This window comes from Myxocyprinus asiaticus, chromosome 2 (genome assembly GCF_019703515.2).
Source record: "Myxocyprinus asiaticus isolate MX2 ecotype Aquarium Trade chromosome 2, UBuf_Myxa_2, whole genome shotgun sequence".
In the NCBI taxonomy this organism is placed as follows: Eukaryota; Metazoa; Chordata; class Actinopteri; order Cypriniformes; family Catostomidae; genus Myxocyprinus; species Myxocyprinus asiaticus.
The window spans coordinates 16608005-16627915 of NC_059345.1; the positions used below are offsets into that span (position 1 = coordinate 16608005).

Sequence of the window (19911 nt, forward strand, 5' to 3'; positions counted from 1 at the left end):
ACTACAACAGCACAGCTTTTGGAGGGGTTCAGCTTCAGGCTGCGACTGGACTTGCTTACGCAGCGAAAACGTTGTTTTGTTCAGGTAGAACAATTCTTTCGACCACTAAAGACAACTTCATTAATAATCTTCCAGATCTATCTCATATACTCAGTAAGCCCCAAAGTCAAGAAGAACTTGATGAAATAATAAAAAATATAAGTACAGTCTTCTCTAGCACTCTCGTGATATTGTCGCCCCCCTTCGATTAAAGAAAATGAAAGAAAAAAGCCCTGCAACATGGTACAATGATCATATTCAAGATAGCAGCTCAGAAAATGGAGCGCAAGTGGAAGAACACAAAATTAGAGGTATTTTGCTGTGCATGGAAGGATAGTGTCTGTAGCTACAGACAGGCACTAAAAACTGCCAGGTCAGCATATTTTAGCAAACTCATAAAAAATAACCACAAAAATCCTAGGTGTTTATTCAGTACTGTGTCTAAACTGGTTAGGAATAAAGCCTCAACTGAACCAGATATTCTGTCACATCACAATAGTAATGACTTCATGAATTTCTTTACTGATAAAATTGAAATAATCTGAATTAATCATCTGTCACAGTACCTCAGAAAACAGAGTATCATAATTTTCCACATGTGGAACTTCAATCCTTTCTTTGTCATAAGTCATGAAGAGCTAACAAAACTTCAAAAGCCACAACATGTATGTTAGATCCAATACCAACTAAACTCTTAAAAGAGGTATTCCCTTTAATCTCAGAACCTCTTCTTAATATTATTAACTCCTCGCTATCCTTAGGACATGTCCCAAGAAACTTTAAAATGGCAGTTATCAAACAGCTTATTAAGAAGCCACAACTTGATCCTGGAGAATTGGCAAATTATATAGACCAATTTCAAATCTCCCGTTTATGTCAAAAATACTAAGAAAAGGTTGTGTCCTCCCAATTATGTTCATTTCTACAGAGAAATAGTATATATAAACAATTTCAGTCAGGATTTAGGCTACACCACAGTACAGAGACTTCACTTATCAGAGTTACTAATGACTTGCTCTTATCAACTGTTCGCAGCTGCATTTCTCTTTGAGTACTTTTAGATCTTAGTGCTGCCTTCGACACAATAGATCACGATATTCTCTTGAATAGGCTAGAGTTATGTTGGCATTTGTGGACTTGCATTAGCATGGTATAGGTCCTATTTAGCAGACTGCTACCACTATGTCTGTGTTAACGAGGAATTGTTAAATCAAACAAAAGTTAAGTATAGAGTGCCACAGGGATCAGTTTTAGGGCCTCTGCTTTTCTCCTTGTATATGCTTCCCTTGGGAGATATTATCAGGAATCATGGAATAAGTTTCCACTGTTATGCTGATGATACCCAACTTTATATTTCTTCGAAACCCGACGAAATTTCATTTTTCTCCAAATTAGCAGAGTGTATCAATGAAATCAAAGACTGAATGGACAGAAATTTCCTTCAACTCAATTCTGACAAAATATAGGTACTAGTTATTGGACCAAAAACCTCTAAAAATAAGACACTAAAATATAATTTGACTCTCGATGGATGTACTGTTACCTCGTCTTCAACAGCGAAGAACTTATGTGTTATATTTGATACCAATATGTAATTTGAAAATCACATTTCCATTGTTTGTAGAACAGCATTCTTCCACCTAAGAAATATTGCTAAGTTACGACACATGCACTCTGTTGCTGATTCCAAAAAACTAATTCATGCGTTCATGACTTCAAGACTAGATTATTGTAATGCATTACTGGGAGGATGTCCAGCAAGTTCAATAAATAAACTTCAGTTGGTTCAAAATGCAGCAGCCAGAGTGCTGACAAGAATCAAGAAATATGATCATATTAGCCCTATTTTATCATCGTTACATTGGCTACCTGTTAAATTTCGTATTAATTTTAAAATCCTGTTAACTACATACAAAGCTTTGAATGGTCTAGATCCACAGTACTTAAGTGGCCTTCTACAACGCTATATTCCATCACGTTCATTACGATCGCAAAACTCTGGCCTGTTAATAGTTCCTAGAATATCAAAATCCACAAAAAGATGTAGATCCTTTTCCTATTTGGCTCCTAAACTATGGAATAGTCTCCCTAACACTGTTCGGGATGCAGACACATTCAATCAGTTTAAGTCTAGTCTAAAGACTCATCTATTTAGCCATGCATACACCTAATTTATTCTTCACCACACAATTAGGCTGCTTTAGTTAGGTCTGCCGGAACCTGAAACACTGATCATGATCTATAACTCTATAAAAATGTAATGGCATCTGCGCTAATATTATTCTATTTGTTTCCAAGTCTCAACCTCAGGACTCCTATCCCGAGGTCACCAGAACCGGCCGAATCCAGCTCCATTCCTGCTTGGTATCGGACTCCACTGTGACGTGTCTCTTAAATGCAGCCGGTGCCAGCCAGACATCAATTCAGTCTATTATGATGGACCTCAACAGATTAACTAATGCCAAATCCAACCATAAGACATGGGATACTTCATATGCCATTGCCTGAACCTTGGACTTAGGGCAGACCTCACCGAAATGACCAGCCGGTTGAACTGCGTAGCACCTCACTGGTCTTGGCCAGCATCACCTTGGTCTAATGATGGACTACACTCTTAAAATGGAATACATAGACTATCAATAAATTGCCAACAAAAGCCTTCATCAGCCAACTAACAAAGGACAATGCATCTATATGAACTTCTGCAGTTAATCCAGGATGAACTTCAAAGACATTAGTCATTAATCTTACAGTTCTTACAAAATCTTTGTTTAAACACTGGCCCTTAACACTTTCTTAGTTTTACATTTTAAACCATGACTTGCACTGCACATAAATAAGTAATACTGGCATTATATTCATGCTGTTAGCCAGAGGGGAACTGGCCCCCACAGTGAGCCTGGTTTCTCCCAAGGTTATTTTTCTCCATTAACCCACATCTTATGGAGTTTTGTGTTCCTTGCCAAAGACACCTTCAGCTTGCTCACTGGGTTCCTAAATACAATTATTATTTAATTACTTATTTGTATACACATTTCATAATCGTCTTTAATCAAACTATACAATGATGACTCTAAGACTTTATAGATATTACAGTTTCATGATTGATTTTGCATGATGCATGATTTTCTGTAAAGCTGCTTTGAAACGATGTGTGTTGTGAAAGGCGCTATACAAATAAAAATGACTTGACTTGTTTCTACACTCTTATAGCCCTCTCCATTATAGAGCATGTCCTTCCATGGGCCTTATTGAACCTCTCCTCTGCAATGGTGGCTGGATGCTGCACAGGTATCAAGAGGAATGGTTGATGAGCATATCCACTGTCTCCAAGCAGCCAGCTGTCGCCAAAGCCACCCTCTTCAGCCACCTGGCAAATTGCAGAATTGGCCCACACAAAAGAGTCATGTGTGCTTCCAGGCCATTTTGCCACAGTGTCAGTGAAGACCCACTGGTGATCACACACTACTTGAACATTAATGGCTGGATAGCCCTTCCTTCAAATGTACATGGGCTCATTCACCACGGGACTTGCCACTGGGATCAGGATGCCATTGATGATGCCAGTTACTCTTGAGAAGTTGGCAATATTATGGAACTGTTGATTGGCCAGCTGGATTTCCCGAGGAGCTTTGGAGAAAGTCAGCATTGTGTTCATAAGCTGTAACAGCAAAGGTGTTACTGCTGTGACAGCCTTGCTTGCTGAGCCACAGGCCATCACCAATCAGCTCCATAAAAACTTCCCACAGCATAATAATGCAGTGCAGCTAAGAACTGCACTGCTGGACTAAGGCGTTGTTTCTTCTTGTGGCCCTCTGAAGGTGTGGTTTCACAGCCTGCAGCATTTCAAGGATCTTGGTCCTTGGAACCCAGAATTTTCTTATGATGTCATCATCAGATAGAGAGTCAAGTGGGGTTAAATTTGCCCTTATGTAGGCATTTATTTACACTGCCTGACTTCTGCATCGCAGAAGGATTCTTTGTAAAGCCGCCTGTGGCAACAGGGGCGTGGTCGAGCGTCCTTCTGGAGAGAGGGAAGCGGTAAGGGCGCTTACACCTGAGCTAGATTATGCCTAGCTCTAATTCCAGTGAGCATGGGGAGAGCGGCATATAAACGGCCACGCCACCAGCAGAGAGGCAGAGAGAGTCTGGCACAAGGGAGCCTACAGTGCTCGTGGAAGCTGATGTGTTTATGTTCGTGAAGCTAATGAGTTTGAGTGCCTACGTGTCTCTGAAACTGTTGAGTTTGTGAAGCTGTTAAGCACCGAAGTGGCCGATTAAAAGCCTTGCCTGAGTCTGGAAAAACCCACTTCCCTGTGTCCTCCTTCCCTTCTGTTTGTGAAGTCCTTCACACCACCATTGTTGAACGTTTGATACACACATAGATACTGTTTTTATTAGGAGAGTCATTAATACACCTGTTAATGATGCACCTGAGGAATTGATAGAAACACCTTGGTGGCTTATAATCATGTAAATTAACTAGCTACACATGAGAGATTCATCAATGATCTGTGACAGTAATAGGGCACAGCTTAATTTGATTATAAAATTATTTTATTAATTTGTTAATGGGTTTTTGGTTTTAAAATAGGCTGTTTTCGTGCTGTTTTTTCATAGTTTTCATGCTGTGGTTTGGGATAAATGAGAAGTAAGGCCTCTCTTGAGAATTGTCTGAGGATTTATATAAAGGATGTGTTTTGTGTCATGTTTGGCTTATATTATCATGGCTATTATCTTGTGTATTGAGAATATCTTTACATAGTCAGCTTTAGTTACTTGACTGTTGTAGTGTATGTGATGGTGGGTCACCACCGCAAAACAATATAGGTTTGTATTTCATTCCATACATAAGACTTATAATCACACTCATTTAATTTATTAATTACATTATTCTGGTAGTTGATAATGAAGTAATGACATTGCATGACATCACAATCACAATCTCACAATAATTGCTTACATTTTGATCTGGCATTCCAATGGTACTGTGATGCACCAAGTCACAAGTATCACCTGTTATGTGCTCATTTCCACATGTATAAAAGCACTAACTCAAAACACATGTTTTGGTCATCAAATGGGATATTATATTTTGTATTTAAATTCAGATGGTGAAGGGTTTTACTTTCTCTGTCTCTGAAAAGCAAGTTGAAAATCATATGTTTTTTGCCATGCTGCACAACACAGCTTCACCAGAGAGCCCCATTTGCCAAACCCAGTCTATATCTTCCACTCCATATATATTTCATTCTATATCTTTCATTGTGTCAAGAATAAAAGTGGCGTTCTTATTGGTTTTTGAGTGTGCATATATATGTGCTCAAGTGCCTCGGGGAACCCCGGTGTGAGGTAAGAGGGAAACCCCACTATTGCAGCTCAATGCTGCCACAGGTCACGGTGAAAGCAAACACACCAGCAACAGAGGGACATATGAAAATAAAGCGAAACAACGGAGAACAAAAAATAGCGAAGTCATCCTCAGATGCCATGTTCGTTATTTACAGCAACGTCATGGTAAAATGACGTTGCTGTGGAGCTGCTTACTGGATGAACCAGTTGTATACTGTTGTTAAGAGTACGCCACTAACAAAGTTTATATAAAGGTAAACATCTATTTCATGTCTTAAGCAGTTTTTTAAAAATAAACGGCTTTCTGTCCATGTAAATGAGCTGTTATAATTTAATATTCTTTTGATCTTTGATGGTACCTTGGATAAAGACACTTCATGCAAGTCGATTGGACCAACGGTTCTGTAGTTAAAGCCACTATAACGTTTGTCATTGGAATAGCACCACCAAGTGGCTGAGGTGCGCATTTTTTTCATGTGTCCTCAGATTCACTTCCTACATAAGTGTCTTAAATTTTGTGAAAATATCTCATTCCGTTCAAGAATTATAACCATTTTAGTAAAACCATCCACGCACACTTTGTATGTTTTGGCATACGATGAATCAAAAGTTCAAACTTTTTTTTAGCACTATTGATACTGGGACTCCAGAGAATCTTTCTGCACTGGTTTGGTTCCGATCATGCAAACGGCCTAGGACTAGTTTGAAAAATGATGTTTTGAAAACAATCCAAAATAGCGAAAAATCTAGAGGGCGGAGCTAAATTTGATGGGTGGTATTTCGATTCGTCATGTCCCAAGGAATCACAGGAAAAATTTTGCTTCTAGGCATTACGGTTTAGAAGTTATGGCCCAAAAAGTATGGCTAGCCAACGGGTGCACTACCATTCCCCAAAGTTTCAAGTCTCTAGGCCTTACGGTTTGGTCTGCACAATCAGTTTTAGGGCAGAAGAATAATAACAAAACAAATCCTTACAATTACAATAGGGTTTCAGCACTTCGTGCTTGAACCCCTAATGAGCAAAGCAAAGAAAAAAATCAAGACATGAAGTCTGAAACACAGTTTCAACGTTTTATAGCTGTTAATAGATTGGTTGCACTATCCAAGCAACATGATCACACAAGCCTTTCTGCTGTCATGTATGTGCCATTATAATGGATGCTACATCCCTCAATGCCCTAGTACTTATAAAATAAAAACAATTATGACTTATAAAAATAGATAATGTCAGAAATTTTACAGAGAATGATGAATAAAGACTTTTTTCTAGCGCAACCTCTGAACATGATGCCATACAAACATCCCCAATAATTTAATCTCAGCACAAAACACCACTAAGACATGCACATCCATGTCAAAAAGCTCAAGTGACAGTGAAAGTAAACCACAAATAGGCAAATCGTCAAAGTGTGTGCATCAGGGGCGGACTAGGAAGAGAAATCGGCCCGGGATTTTACATAGAAACTGGCCCAAAAGTTGTTGACAGAATCACAGTATTTAGCAGTCATTGTAATCTAATACAAACCAATGCACCAACAACACCTCAATGCAATGGCATACAATTCACTGAAATGATGAACGGTACACTTTAACTAATCCAACCAGCAGCACATTAGAAAAAAAATTGCTTTTAAAACTTACCAATGAAGTTCACTATGCAGGTCTACCCTGCACCTGGCAACTTCCAATGTTCATGTCAACAGCTTGACATAAATATGATCAAAGCTTTTGATTGGCTCAGGGGCAAAGGCAAACTAGCCCCTCAGGCCTTCTTTGAATGCTCGTTGCACATCTGCATAACATTCTCCAGATCTCCATTGATTAACATTGAGGATGAAGGGCTAGCCCAACGCATAGCAAATGAGAATGATTAAATGGCTTTTATGCAACATACCTTAATAATAATAGAATTTCTCAAAAGATTATATACTTTTTTCTTGTATAATGGACATAAAACACGTTTAACTTGCGGAAAATATAATATTTCTTAAAATAAATTCATGATGATGCCATCCAATTTGCACACCTCTGGGGGGGCTTAGCCCCACTTGCCCCTAATGTAGAGATGTGGCTGCACGGGAAGTCATCATGTTGTATCCGAGAGTTCCAGTACCCTATGATCACCCTCATTATGCTGACTCGCTGACAAGTTTTATCTCCTATCAGACATTTTTGCATCAGCTCCAGTATGTTTACCTTCCATTGTGGCCGGGAGCACGTTGCCTTATCACCATGGGAGACCTGGGTTTGGATCCCGCATTGAAAACTAAATGCATTTGTATAATCAGTGACAAGCACGATTTGGAGGTTGCATTTCTCCCTCTAATGTTACATTTTTCTCCACTAATGGTTAGATTTAGGATTGGGGTTTGGGTTGGGGGGTACAGTTTATAAAATATGCATTACTCTATACTGTATTACAGCTTGTACAGCTCAATACTACTCGCTTCACAACTCGGTTTTGGCGCCCCTCTATGGACATTTCACCCAGAAAATTTCAATTTTACCCATACACCCAAAAACACTTACTGCTTTGGCCACTGGGGGCAGTGTTTTGGATTTCAGTAAGCATAGATACATTTTACCTAAAGAAAAGTCAACCTACTCTTTCCAATTTCACTGTGAGATCGGTCTGATCTAAGACCAAATGCAACTTAGCTTCCAATATTTCATTGCTAATTCCAAGGTTAAAGGTGGACTAAGTTCATTTTTGTTTTTATTTGCTGACACCTAGCATATTCACCATCATGCAAAAACAGTTCTCAGTTACCTATGTCATTGTAAAAGTGCAGTTTTTGGAAAAAGCCATGATTAATTTATTCCAATTGGAGCCAAGCGTCCAATTAAAAGGGATTATCAAGATAATCAAGTAATATTCGGCTGAACATATGTTCCTCCAAATATTATCCAAAACAAATCTAATTTTCCAAAATCCAGGATTTCATGCATGTAGAATTCCCTGTAGAAAATGACTAATATTTGACTCTTTCCCTAGTACAGTTTGACCAGATACCCTTGCAGTTGAGTACAGAGAGCCACAGCCAAAATAACTTATTGACCTGTGATTTTACTGGCTAGAGAATGTAAGACATGTACTGTAGCAACATCTTGATATAAGATAGTAGATGAATAAGATTGTTAAGATAAGTGTAATGTACCTGATTTCTGTAGAAGCCACAGTTGATCTAGTACCCGACCTTTCTTCATCCATGTGATAGGCACAAACCATTCATAACTGAGTTATGCAAAATGTAATTAGCCTGATAACAAGTTAACATGTTTTCAAATGATCAAGAAATATTTCAATAAAGGTGTTTAGAATCTTACTTGAATTCAGATTTCCTGTCCACTACTGCTTCTGGCTCGACCAGAAAGTGTTTTTGGCTGACGTTCCCTGTTTGAGTGTCAATGGTGACTACAGGGAAACCCATCTGTAGAATCCAGCGGTTCATGATATCATGAACACTATATGGTAGTTTCACCCCTGGAGTTTGATCAACGGCCTGGTTGAGACATTACATGCAATAATTATAGATTCCTTAAAGGTGAAGTGTGTATATGTTCAATGTTAACTTACTTTCATCTGTAACTGCTTTTTTATTAATCGGCCAATATTTGGTGATTTAGAGATTATTGCACTGGGCAGCATTTCCCAAAAGCAAAGTAAGCCTAAGTATATCATAGAAACCATTGGCACCAGTAGTCTCTACGATCAACTAAAGCTTGCAATGCTTTTTGGAAACGCAGCCCTGGCTGATAATAGAGTCCACTTGGCCAGATAACAGAAGTGTAACCTCCCACTTTGTGTCAGTTCCAAAATCTACAGACAGCCTTGTAAATGCATTATAGGCAATTTCTGTTTTCTATATTTTAAAGCTTTTCAAAGTTAAATTATTTCAGCAATATTGTGTACATCTTATTTTCTCTTATTAAATTGTTTTAAATATTTTGGTATTATATCGACCATCTGCCACTCTGCTCTCTAGATATTGTATGAAAAAACCCACATTGGTCAATAGTGTTGGGTAGTAATTGGCTACATGTTATCAGGATGATATCAGATTAAAATCATCAAGTATTTGTAATTAGATTATATTGCATTTTTAAAAGTGCAAAATCAGATTAGTTACTTTTTATGGACTATATGAGTACATTTTCAATTACATTACCTATCAGTGTTAAATGAAGGGGGATGGACTCAGGGACTGACAAATAGCTAATTGTTTTTTGATTTCATGTATGACAAGAATGACAGAAGAGCACATGACAAGAAAACCAAACAGAACCTGAAGCCATGTGCTCACAAAGATGAGACATGGAGCATGAGTGTCCGGATCCTGACTCAGAACAGAAACCGAACTAGGCTGAAGTGTACCACAGACACCATGCTCCAAACACAAACACAGAACATGGATGCCAGGATCCTGTCACCACACAATAGACATGACCAAAGTTGGTCCTGACATTAACCCCCCCCCCAAATAAAAAGGGGAACATCAAACATAAAACCAAACACAAAAACAGACTAAGGCAGGGCTGGAGACAAAAACCAGGGCAGGACTGGAGGCACAGACCAAGGCAGGACCGGAGGCACAGGAAGTACCAACCAAGGGAGGGAGGGTAGGGGAAACCAGGGGGAAGGCTTCAGAAAGGGGGCGGGGTCAAGCAGACTAGAGGAGGATCCAGGTAGGGGTTGGGGTCCAGCGGCCTGGGAGGAGGCTTGACACGAGGGATGAGGTCTGGCACCAGGAAGGGGGCAAGGTCCAACGGCCCAGGAGGAGGATCCAGGTAGGGGGTGGGGTCCAGCGGTCAGGGAGAAGGCTTGAGGAAAGGGATGAGGTCTGGCACCAGGAAGGGGGCAAGGTCCGGCAGCCCAGTAGGAGGATCCAGGTAGGCGGTGGGGTCCGGCAGTCTGGGAGAAGGCTTGAGGAAAGGGATGAGGTCTGGCACCAGGAAAGGGGCAAGGTCCAGCGGCCCAGGAGGAACCACCAGGAAGGGAATTGTGTCAGGCAGTCTGGGAGGAGGATCCAGGTAGGGGGTGGGATCCAACGACCTGGGAGTAGGCTTGAGGAAAGGGATGAGGTCTGGCAGGGCGGCGGCCACTGGCGAGGGATCAGACTGGGTGGCGACTGTTGGCAAAGGGTCAGACTGGGCGGTGGCTGCTGGTGAAGGATGAGACTGGGCAGCAGCCACTGGGGAACGAGCAGACAGGCAAGTATCCGTGGGACATAGGGTGAGGTCAGTGACGACTACTGGACAGGCTGGGCAGCAGCTGGAGGGGACTGGACAGGCTGGGCAGCAGCCACTGGTGAGGGGTCAGGCTTGGCAGCCACTAAGTTGGTAAGAGGGACATTGACGGCCTCCAGAGAAACTGCAGTGGTCTTGAACCCTTCCTGGTAAGCTGCCGTGGGCTCAGACCTCTCTGGAGGAGCTGCAGCAGATTCATACCCCTCTGGAGGAGCTGCAGCAGATTCAGGCCCCTCTGGGCGAGCTGCAGCGGTGTGGGACCCCTCTGGGTGAGCTGCAGCGGCGTGGGACCCCTCTGGGTGAGCTGCAGCAGCATTGGGCTTAGGAACCCTTCTCCTCCTCCGCTCAAGGGTCATAGGATATCTGGGGGTCTGACCGGATGAGGGTGAGATGATGGGCCTGTCAATCATGGGAGGCTGACCTTAGTCAGGGGTAACCCAATCCACCCTGTGTGACAGGTAACTCAAAACCCCTCAAATGATAAAACCCACAGACTTCCCATCTCCCAGGAGCCAAGGGGGTCCTCAAGTCATGTGTTAAAAAGGTCCTTGAGGGTGCTGTCATTGTAATCAAGCCCCTCCACTGTTCTTAGGAACTCGCCGGTAAAAACTCTCACATCAGCCTTTCCCTGATGGAGGAAGCAAAGCTGGTCAAGTTTTGCTGAATTCTCTCAGAGGAAGCCCAGGGGGGTGGGAGATGGGAAAAGGAGGATGCCCATAATGCCTCTGCTGGGTCCAAATTTGGCCAAATTGTTATGATAAATGCAGAGAGGCAAGTTTAAGGGCTTTTGTTAAAAAGAACAAAATACAAACAAAAACTCTCACAAGGGAGAGAAACCAAACTAAAACAAAACCAAGGCCAAACTGAATCCGAAGCCATGCACTCACAAAGATGAGACATGGAGCACAAGTGTCTGGATCCCGACTCAGAACAGAAACTGAACTAGGCTGAGGTGTCAGGAACCAGACACCATACTCTGAACATGAAAACACAAACACAGAACTTGGATGTCAGGATCCTGTCACCACACAATAAACATGACTAAAGTGACAGGATCCTGACATGTACGGTAAATGCACCCCAGTCTGACACAGCAACACTGTCTCAACCAATGGCAAGAGTTTGGGGCAGGACCATCTGTTTGTCAGAGTGTTGGGGAAACTTGTTAGAAAACCTGACATTGTTTATCATTAGCAATTATGTTTGGTAATAGTTCCAGCATTTTTCAAATGCTCACAATGTTTTCACTATGCCATGCATAAATCACACAGAGTTAAACAACTCACCTTTTGAAGATGATCCCAAAGATCTGAATGCACAGAGCTTCCAAACGCAAACTGCTTCAGATAACTCTGTTTGAGGGCATCAGCGCAAAACAAATAAAAAATAATAATAATTAAAAACATTATTAAATTATTTGATCATGAAATATGGGGGAAAGGTGCATGAACTCTTGAACTTGTTGAAACCTGATTTTACAGTAGCACAGTAACTTACACTCAGTCCCTTGGCAAACACAGGCTCTGTCAGGAATTCTGAGAGCATTTTAAGCACTGCAGCTCCCTGTAATGACAAACATATGTAATGCATTTTTCATAAAGATGATTTATCTGTAACTGGACAGATACAAATCTGACTGCTTTATGTCATAGTAAAGTACTCTGCATGCTTATGACTTTCTTTGCAGCTGCTCAAGGGATTGTGATTATGGTGGTTTTCTGAAGCTGACTGACATGAAGATCCAACCTAGAAATCTAAAGTGATTTTCAAAGCCATAATCAATACTAGATATTTATATTTCCTGATGAAAATGTGAGTGGTGCTTGATGCTAAGATGTCTAGAGTCATGTAAGCACACTAGGGCTGAAACGATTAGTCGACGTTATCGACAACAACAAAAATTCGACAAAAATGTTAGTTGTAAAATAGTCGTTTGATCTCATTTAATGGAACATGAGATCACATTAAACTCTAATGATGATGCACGAGAGCAGCACTGCAGCTTGCGCCTGACTGAGGAGAGGAAGAAAACACAGCTCACAGTCGAGATGCACTCTAAACTTTCCAAACAGCTTCAGGTGATGTAGATCGCAAAGTATGAGGGAATTATAATGCAAAAATACAAAATACAGTAAGTAAATACAGAAGCATTCTCGTTGTGGAATAAGTGGAGCTGGAGCTGCTGCTCCACTGAAGCAGAAGTTGCGTGTCGAGCGTCTTTAATGGAAACACCCCAACGTTACATCTTTACTACATTTATATTTCATGCGTTATAGCTTTAATAAAGTTAAAATAATACAGAAGAAGGTCATGTAAATAACTACAAACTCCAAAACTGGCATTTCTCTGTGCGGTCAGCACCTCTTCTATGAGTTGCGCGAATGTCCCGATCTAAGTGGGAGAGATTGAAACTGCACCCAGCTGAGGCACACTCTGTCGCGGGGACGCTCGTCCCTCGAACGTGCACGCTTAATGCAGCTAGATTATAATGTGATATTGAATCATAATATATGTGTCACTGTGCATTTCTTATTGTGAAGAAAATTGGCAATACGCAGCTTTATTAATAAGAGAGTTATTTTTTTTTTTTTGTGAGTTAAAGATGGATTGAAGTGAATAGAAAGGTGAGAGAGGGTAGTCTTCACCCCATTATACACTGAAACAAAATATGTTTTTGATTTGTTTTTGTTTTGCCTTGTTTTCCAATATAAATATCTAAAACTCTTTTAAAACAATGTACATTTTCTTTAGCAGCTATACTGCAGAAGGAAAATATTTTATCTGAGAATGTTGAATATAATATTTAAAATAATTTTAAAATCCTTTAAAAAAGATGCATTCACCTGAGAAGCAGCATATACAATATTTAGACTTGCTTTTAGAGGATAGATCTTGAATATAAGTATATTTTGTCTTTATTGCACTCACAGAAGTATAACCAGGGTTGGGAGGGTTACTTCTGAAATATATTCCACTACAGATTTCAGAATACATGCTGTAAAATGTAATTTGTAACATATTCCATTAGAACACTCAAGGTCCGTAACATATTCTAAATACTTTGGATTACTTCTTCAGCACTGGTAGATTTTATCAATTGTTTTGACTATAAAAACTCTGCCAGTACAGTAAGACAAATACACATGTTAAAAATACATTCTCTGAAAAATCTAAATATCTTATGCAGTGTTGTTTCTAAAACAAGATAAATAAAATTGATCTTGTTTTAAGGATTTTAATATTTTTACCGGAAAACAATACAAGAATGATTATCAAGAATACGATTTTTGCTCTAATATCAAAGGTCTTACAAGAAAAAAAGAAATTATGATCCAACACGAATTTTCTTGATAAACAAATATGATCGTGCCTGATAACGTGTGTATGTAAAATGGCTAGAAATAGCATTTATCTTAGCGTTAAGCTGACAATTTACACAAGGTTTATTTCTATTTCTTTTGCTCCAAATTTACTTCAAACGTACTTCTCTGTCTGCTCGTATGAATGTAAAACTACATAAGAAAGTGTTTCACCGCTGCACAAATGCACTTTTGATCGCATCATTTATATGTATACATTTTTCCATCTGAAAGGACTAAATATTAAATGAAACAAATGACAATAAAATGCAAAGTAATCTCTTCAGTAATCAAAATACTTTTTGAATGTAACTGTATTCTAAATACCAATTATTTAAATTGTAAATGTAGTGGAATACAGTTACTTATATTTTGTATTTTAAATACGTAATCCTGTTACATGTATTTCGTTACTCCCCAACCATGAGTATAACCAAGTGAAAAAATACACTTATATACAAAATAGATTTATATTTAAGATACATTCTCTTAAAGCAAGTCAAAATATCTTATATGTTGCTTCTCAAGTAAATATATCTTGTTTTAATTATTTTTAGACAATTTTAAATGGAAAACAAGACAAAAAACACTTGATAACAAATATGATTTTTTGCAGTGAATTTCTTTACTTAATTAAACTTAATGAAACATTTTTTTTTTTCCTATAATTCAGTGAAGGTCATTTTGTGGTATTTGTAAGAGATGATTTTGTCCTGTTTATTGTTAGTAAGCATGTTTAATACAACCTTTTAAGTCGGGGAACAAGCAGAATAATCGGTTAAGAGCTAATGATTAATCGTTGCAATAATCGCTGAATAGTCGAATAATCGTTCTAATAATCGTTAGATTAATCTATTATTAAAATAATCGTTAGTTGCAGCCCTAAAGCACACTGCTATCAGGTTGCCAGGGTGTTCTGAGTACTTGGTGCTAGGGCAGAGCTAGGTCATTTCTAGGTGGTTACTTTCTGACCCAAATCAAAACAGCCCACCCCCAAGTCTCTAATATGATCTTCTGGTCACTAGATATGGTTCGGGTCCCTCCTTCAGTGCAAGTCTATGATATTTTTTCATTTGTTTTATCATCTTCTCACATGTGTGTAATGTAATGGCACACCTCTACAAGCTGCACTATTTGATTTGATTTCATTCATGTCTGTAGCATATATGGTGCAGGTTACTCACCAAAGCTTAACCAAGATAAAGGGTTTGCTCAAATCCCTAATCCATGTATGAGCAATAATAATAATGATACTTGCCTTACCAGCACCACTCATTATAATTTGTCAGTGATGACAACCTGTGTTTAAATTACAACATAAACAACAAGACTTTAAGAATAATTCAGCAGATTCTGTACCTTGTTGTAGGATATGGTATTGAACATTTCGCTTATTTCTGAGGGGGTGTTGACCTCTTCTTCCTTCCGAGAGAGGGGATGAGAGGAGGCCAGACTGTCCATTGCAAACGCTCTTTGCAGATCATACACAATGATCTGGTCTTTCTGGTGAGGGATAGAGGAGATCATGAATTACAGGTCATGATAATGAAGAAGTTTCTTGAATTTGTCTATGGAGGTATACAGCAGCATTGGAGCATATTCATTCAGAGGGGAATGAAAAGTAGCCGTTATATTTACTCCATGCTCATTGATCATCATTCCGTGTGGTCAGACAATAGTGCTACAGGGTTAATAAAGCAATAAGCCACGAAAAGCTCTGGGTTACAGTGATTTTACTACAGGTAAGGGGTGGTAAAATATATGTAAAGCATGGCTTCTTGTGGCTTATTGCTTTAATAAAATGCAGACAACAGCAATGATTAAGAGACAACATTCATAAAAGACGCACAACAAAAAGTTGTATTATTATTATTATAATTCAAATATTATTAATATTAGTTACATGATAATAACTATTATTATTTATAGTTAATAGTAACATAGCATTATTAATAATAATCAGAATAATCAATGTTTGCAATGTAATATAGAATATACTACATTAAATAGAGATGGATGTTTTTTATTATTTTGAAATCAGCATATATATATATATATATATATATATATATATATATATATATATATATATACTGTATATAAATATAAACAATACATTTAGTCGTTATTAGTTTTAAATGGTTACATTTCTTAAATGTTCGTGAATTTACCCTTACTGTTTGTAATAAGTTATTTTTATATACTTTTGTGTGTTAAATTGTTTTGTAAATTCAAAAGTTCCACTTACCTTCTAAAAAAAAATGGGTTGAAATTTTGCAACCCTAAATACCCAGCATTGCAAATTTTTCAAAAAATTCACACCCTTAAAAATATGCACAAAAATCATCATTTCTTTAACCAGTTTCTTCCTAAAAACACTTTCAAAGAGGAGGAAAACACATATGTTTGGGTCTCTGAGGGTTAAATCTAGCTAGAGCAGACTCTCTTTTCTCTGTGCTCTTATGTTCATCAATCTTGATGGCTGGTTAGTTGCCAAGTAGTAGGGATGTGCCCGACATAGGCGTAATTTACGGGTGAGACATGTCCCTACCACTTTTTGTTCTTTAGTGCATCCAGACACGCACTCTACTCACTCCGCTGTTAACAGTCTCCATTTACTGTGCCTGTCTCAGAAATCTGACCTTCTTATTTAAGCCCCGCCCACATCCTGTTATATCCGTATACAGCTAGATACAGATCATAATGCAGTTGTAACAAATACAGATAATGGCTTCACTGCGGACCCCTACCATGTAGTATTGTTGTAAGAGAATGGCTAGCTAGTGGGCATCTTCACTTTAATTCAAAGAGTCTTGTGAATGTGGCTCTTACAATGTTCCAGGTGGGCTCTGCATGATTAGCGCCCAGATACTCCACATACGAAGCGAACCCTTCGTTCAGCCAGAGATCATTCCACCATTTCAGCGTCACAAGGTTTCCAAACCACTGGAAGACATAAATCACATGGCAAACTATGTGAAGTAAAAAGTACTCAAATTCCCCTTCGCTGGACCATGACATACCATGTGAGCCAGCTCATGAGAAACCACAGTCACAATCCTCTGTTTATTGCCAATGGCAGACGTCTGGGGGTCATATAGAAGGGCCGTCTCTCTGTAAGTGACAAGACCCCAGTTTTCCATGGCACCAGATTTGAAGTCAGGCAGAGCAATCTGGTCTAGAATAGAGGAGAAAACCTGTTTTTTGGACAATTACATATAGGTCCTGTACTAAAATGTCACCATTCCACAACCATTTAAAAAAAGGAGATGTTAGGCAGATTGACAGATTCAATCTCTTTGTATGTCCACTTATGCAGTAAGAATTTGTCGAACCTGACTTAGAAAGTGGATAGCTTGTGTTGTAGTACTTCTCAAAGAACTCCAGTATTGGCTGGGTGATGGTGAGTGCATAGTTTCCTTGTCCCTCTGAGATGGCTTTTTTCCGTGCCCATATTCTAACCTTTTGGCAAAGCAAATAAAGGTGTTTTGAATCAGATGCTTAAAACTCATGCCTGTACAAATAAAGGAGTTTAAATCAATACATCTGTGTGAAGGTACTACCAAAACACCCTTGTTGTCTGCAGCACTGATGTATATAAAATCACTGACAACAAATGCAACAAGATAAGTTGACATCCTCTTTGTGGGCTCAAATATAGTTCGGGTAACGGTAGTTCCATCGATGGTGACATTTTCTGCCTCTGAGATAAAAAACAAGTTGTAAGTGTTCAAAACTAAACAACAATCAGAGTTATGACTATGAAAAATGCCATATAAACTGAATCTAAACTAAAAGAAAAAATGACTTTTTAAAAGCAAATAAAAAACATGACAGTGTTTAACTCATGAAATATTATTTGGGGATTTAACATTGACCCTGCAAGCAAAGCATAATTGGATACAAAGGGCATCACATTCTCATAGTTTGCTCATGCTCTGATATTCAAGAATAGACTTGAAGCTTATGGCAGTTGAGGGAATAATTGTACAGAACACAAACACAGTTGAAGTGATTGCCAACGTCAGGAAGACAGATGCTGTGGTTAAAAAATGTCGGCAGAATGACACATAACCAACAACCATGACTCAAAGACAACACAAGATATGCAACATCTTCATGAGAATTTGCAAATTTATACTCTAAAGAGGAAGAGACATACAGCTGATGAAATGACTCAATTCTGAAATTTCCCTTATATACAATGAAAAGAAAAAACTAAAATGTGCTTTGTGTGGTAACATTTATATTAACTGGTTTGATTCAACCTGAAAACATCATATTACAACAATAAAAAAAAAAATTAAGGGCTAGGTCAGCTAAGAATAGCTCCTTAAGGTAACAATTGCAGGTTACCACTTTTTGCAGAGCATATACTGTTTATACTGTATATACACTCACTTAGCACTTTATTAGGAACACAATGGTGTATGTCTCACTGTAATGTACTGTGTGCAATTGTTTCTCCTATCACCAAAAAAATGTCTTGTGTACGTGAGAACACTTGGCAAAAAAGCTCATTCTGATTCTGATTATAGGCTTAATGAGGGTTTTTCTTACTAATTTCTTGGCTGTTTGACAGGGCAACCGTTCCTACATCATGAATGAGAGTAATATGAAACACAGCCTTCATGCCAGGTTCATCGAAACATGGGAAAGCATTTCTAGCAAAGGTGGCCTGCATCTGAGTGATGGCGATAATTCTGGAAAACAGAAGAGCAATTCAAAAGTTTGATCACAAAACCATCAAGTCAACTAATGTCCAATAAAAGCAAAAATTTCAACCATTTAAAGCCAGTTAAAGGGTCATGAAAGCCCCCTGGTTCAGTCCCAATATTTCAACTCCATTGTCATGACGACATAACACTGGTAAACCATGTTGGCGTAAATCCCTTTAACTTGATGTAAAGTAGATAAAAAATAGAGTTGACATGACATTGAGTTTTCATCATTGTCTTCTTTTTTTAACAAGCCATCGTGTTTTCCTGTTTATGATCAGATGCACAGTGAGAAGACACGATTGGTGCTGTCTAAACAGAGCAGGCTCACCAAATATACTTGGAATACACTGCTGCTTCATGTTTGGATCATGACAGTGGCCAGCCAACAAACATGCTTGCTTCATTGGGGTTATGGACTGTGGTCCATTCTAACATGTGATTTCAATCTTATCATGTCCATTTTCCAACACACAGAACAGAAGCGATTGATTCAGTGCTCGTAACAGCCATACTTCCCCTTACAAATAAACTATGTTTTATTTGCAAATGTTTGCCAGAAGTTTGCAGTTCTTCACCGGTAGTGGTGAAACTCCAGCAAACCTTTGGCAACAATGGACAGTTTGCCGCAAGTTTGCTGCAAAGCTCATTTGCACGTAATTTTCATAAGGGTCATTTACAGCGTGTTTGGAGCGCGATTAACGTAACTGCAGCAAAGAATTGTTCACGCTGGTCCGGTTATGGACTGCGGTGTGTTTTTTAGAGTGATTTCAATCTGACCACGTGTTTAGTGTAAAAGTCCCATATCTGTTCCCCAAGAACAGCGACCGTGCCATTACGTCCATGAGTTTGAATTGCAAACATGCATGAGGCAGCGCCTTAACTGGATGGAAGCGTCTCTTCTCATGAATAATGTGGAGAAACACTCAGAATCCAGTGACATACATTTGTGCTGTCCTAACAATTAAAACTTGGAGTTTACGCGTATACTTCATTTTTGTGTTGTTGTTTCAACTTTAGTTTTGAAACCTAAACAACGAAATAGCTCAATAAGATGAAAAAATAACCTCTTTCCCCTTAACAATAATCATTGTTATCATTGATGTGCAACCTGTTCATATCTGTTCACATGAAAAAAAATTTAAAAAAATTGTGTTTTGGGGTTTCATGACCTTTTTTACCATGACCATGGCTTT

At 38.9% G+C, this 19911-nt stretch overlaps 1 protein-coding gene across 3 annotated transcripts in view; it reads right to left on the reverse strand.

The window, feature by feature from the left end:
• The window catches only part of anpepa (alanyl (membrane) aminopeptidase a), a 44375-nt gene that overhangs the window by 13692 nt on the left and 10772 nt on the right, over positions 1–19911 (reverse strand). For all 3 annotated transcript variants that reach the window (XM_051650316.1, XM_051650325.1, XM_051650308.1), the window contains exons 3-12: positions 18558–18700; positions 17561–17700; positions 17333–17459; positions 17021–17175; positions 16830–16943; positions 15357–15500; positions 12136–12201; positions 11925–11990; positions 8719–8894; positions 8550–8626 (exon numbers count right to left, since the gene is read on the reverse strand). In XM_051650316.1, coding sequence (XP_051506276.1) covers positions 8550–8626; positions 8719–8894; positions 11925–11990; positions 12136–12201; positions 15357–15500; positions 16830–16943; positions 17021–17175; positions 17333–17459; positions 17561–17700; positions 18558–18700 — 1208 coding nt within the window. The remainder of the gene's footprint in view (positions 1–8549; positions 8627–8718; positions 8895–11924; positions 11991–12135; positions 12202–15356; positions 15501–16829; positions 16944–17020; positions 17176–17332; positions 17460–17560; positions 17701–18557; positions 18701–19911) is intronic.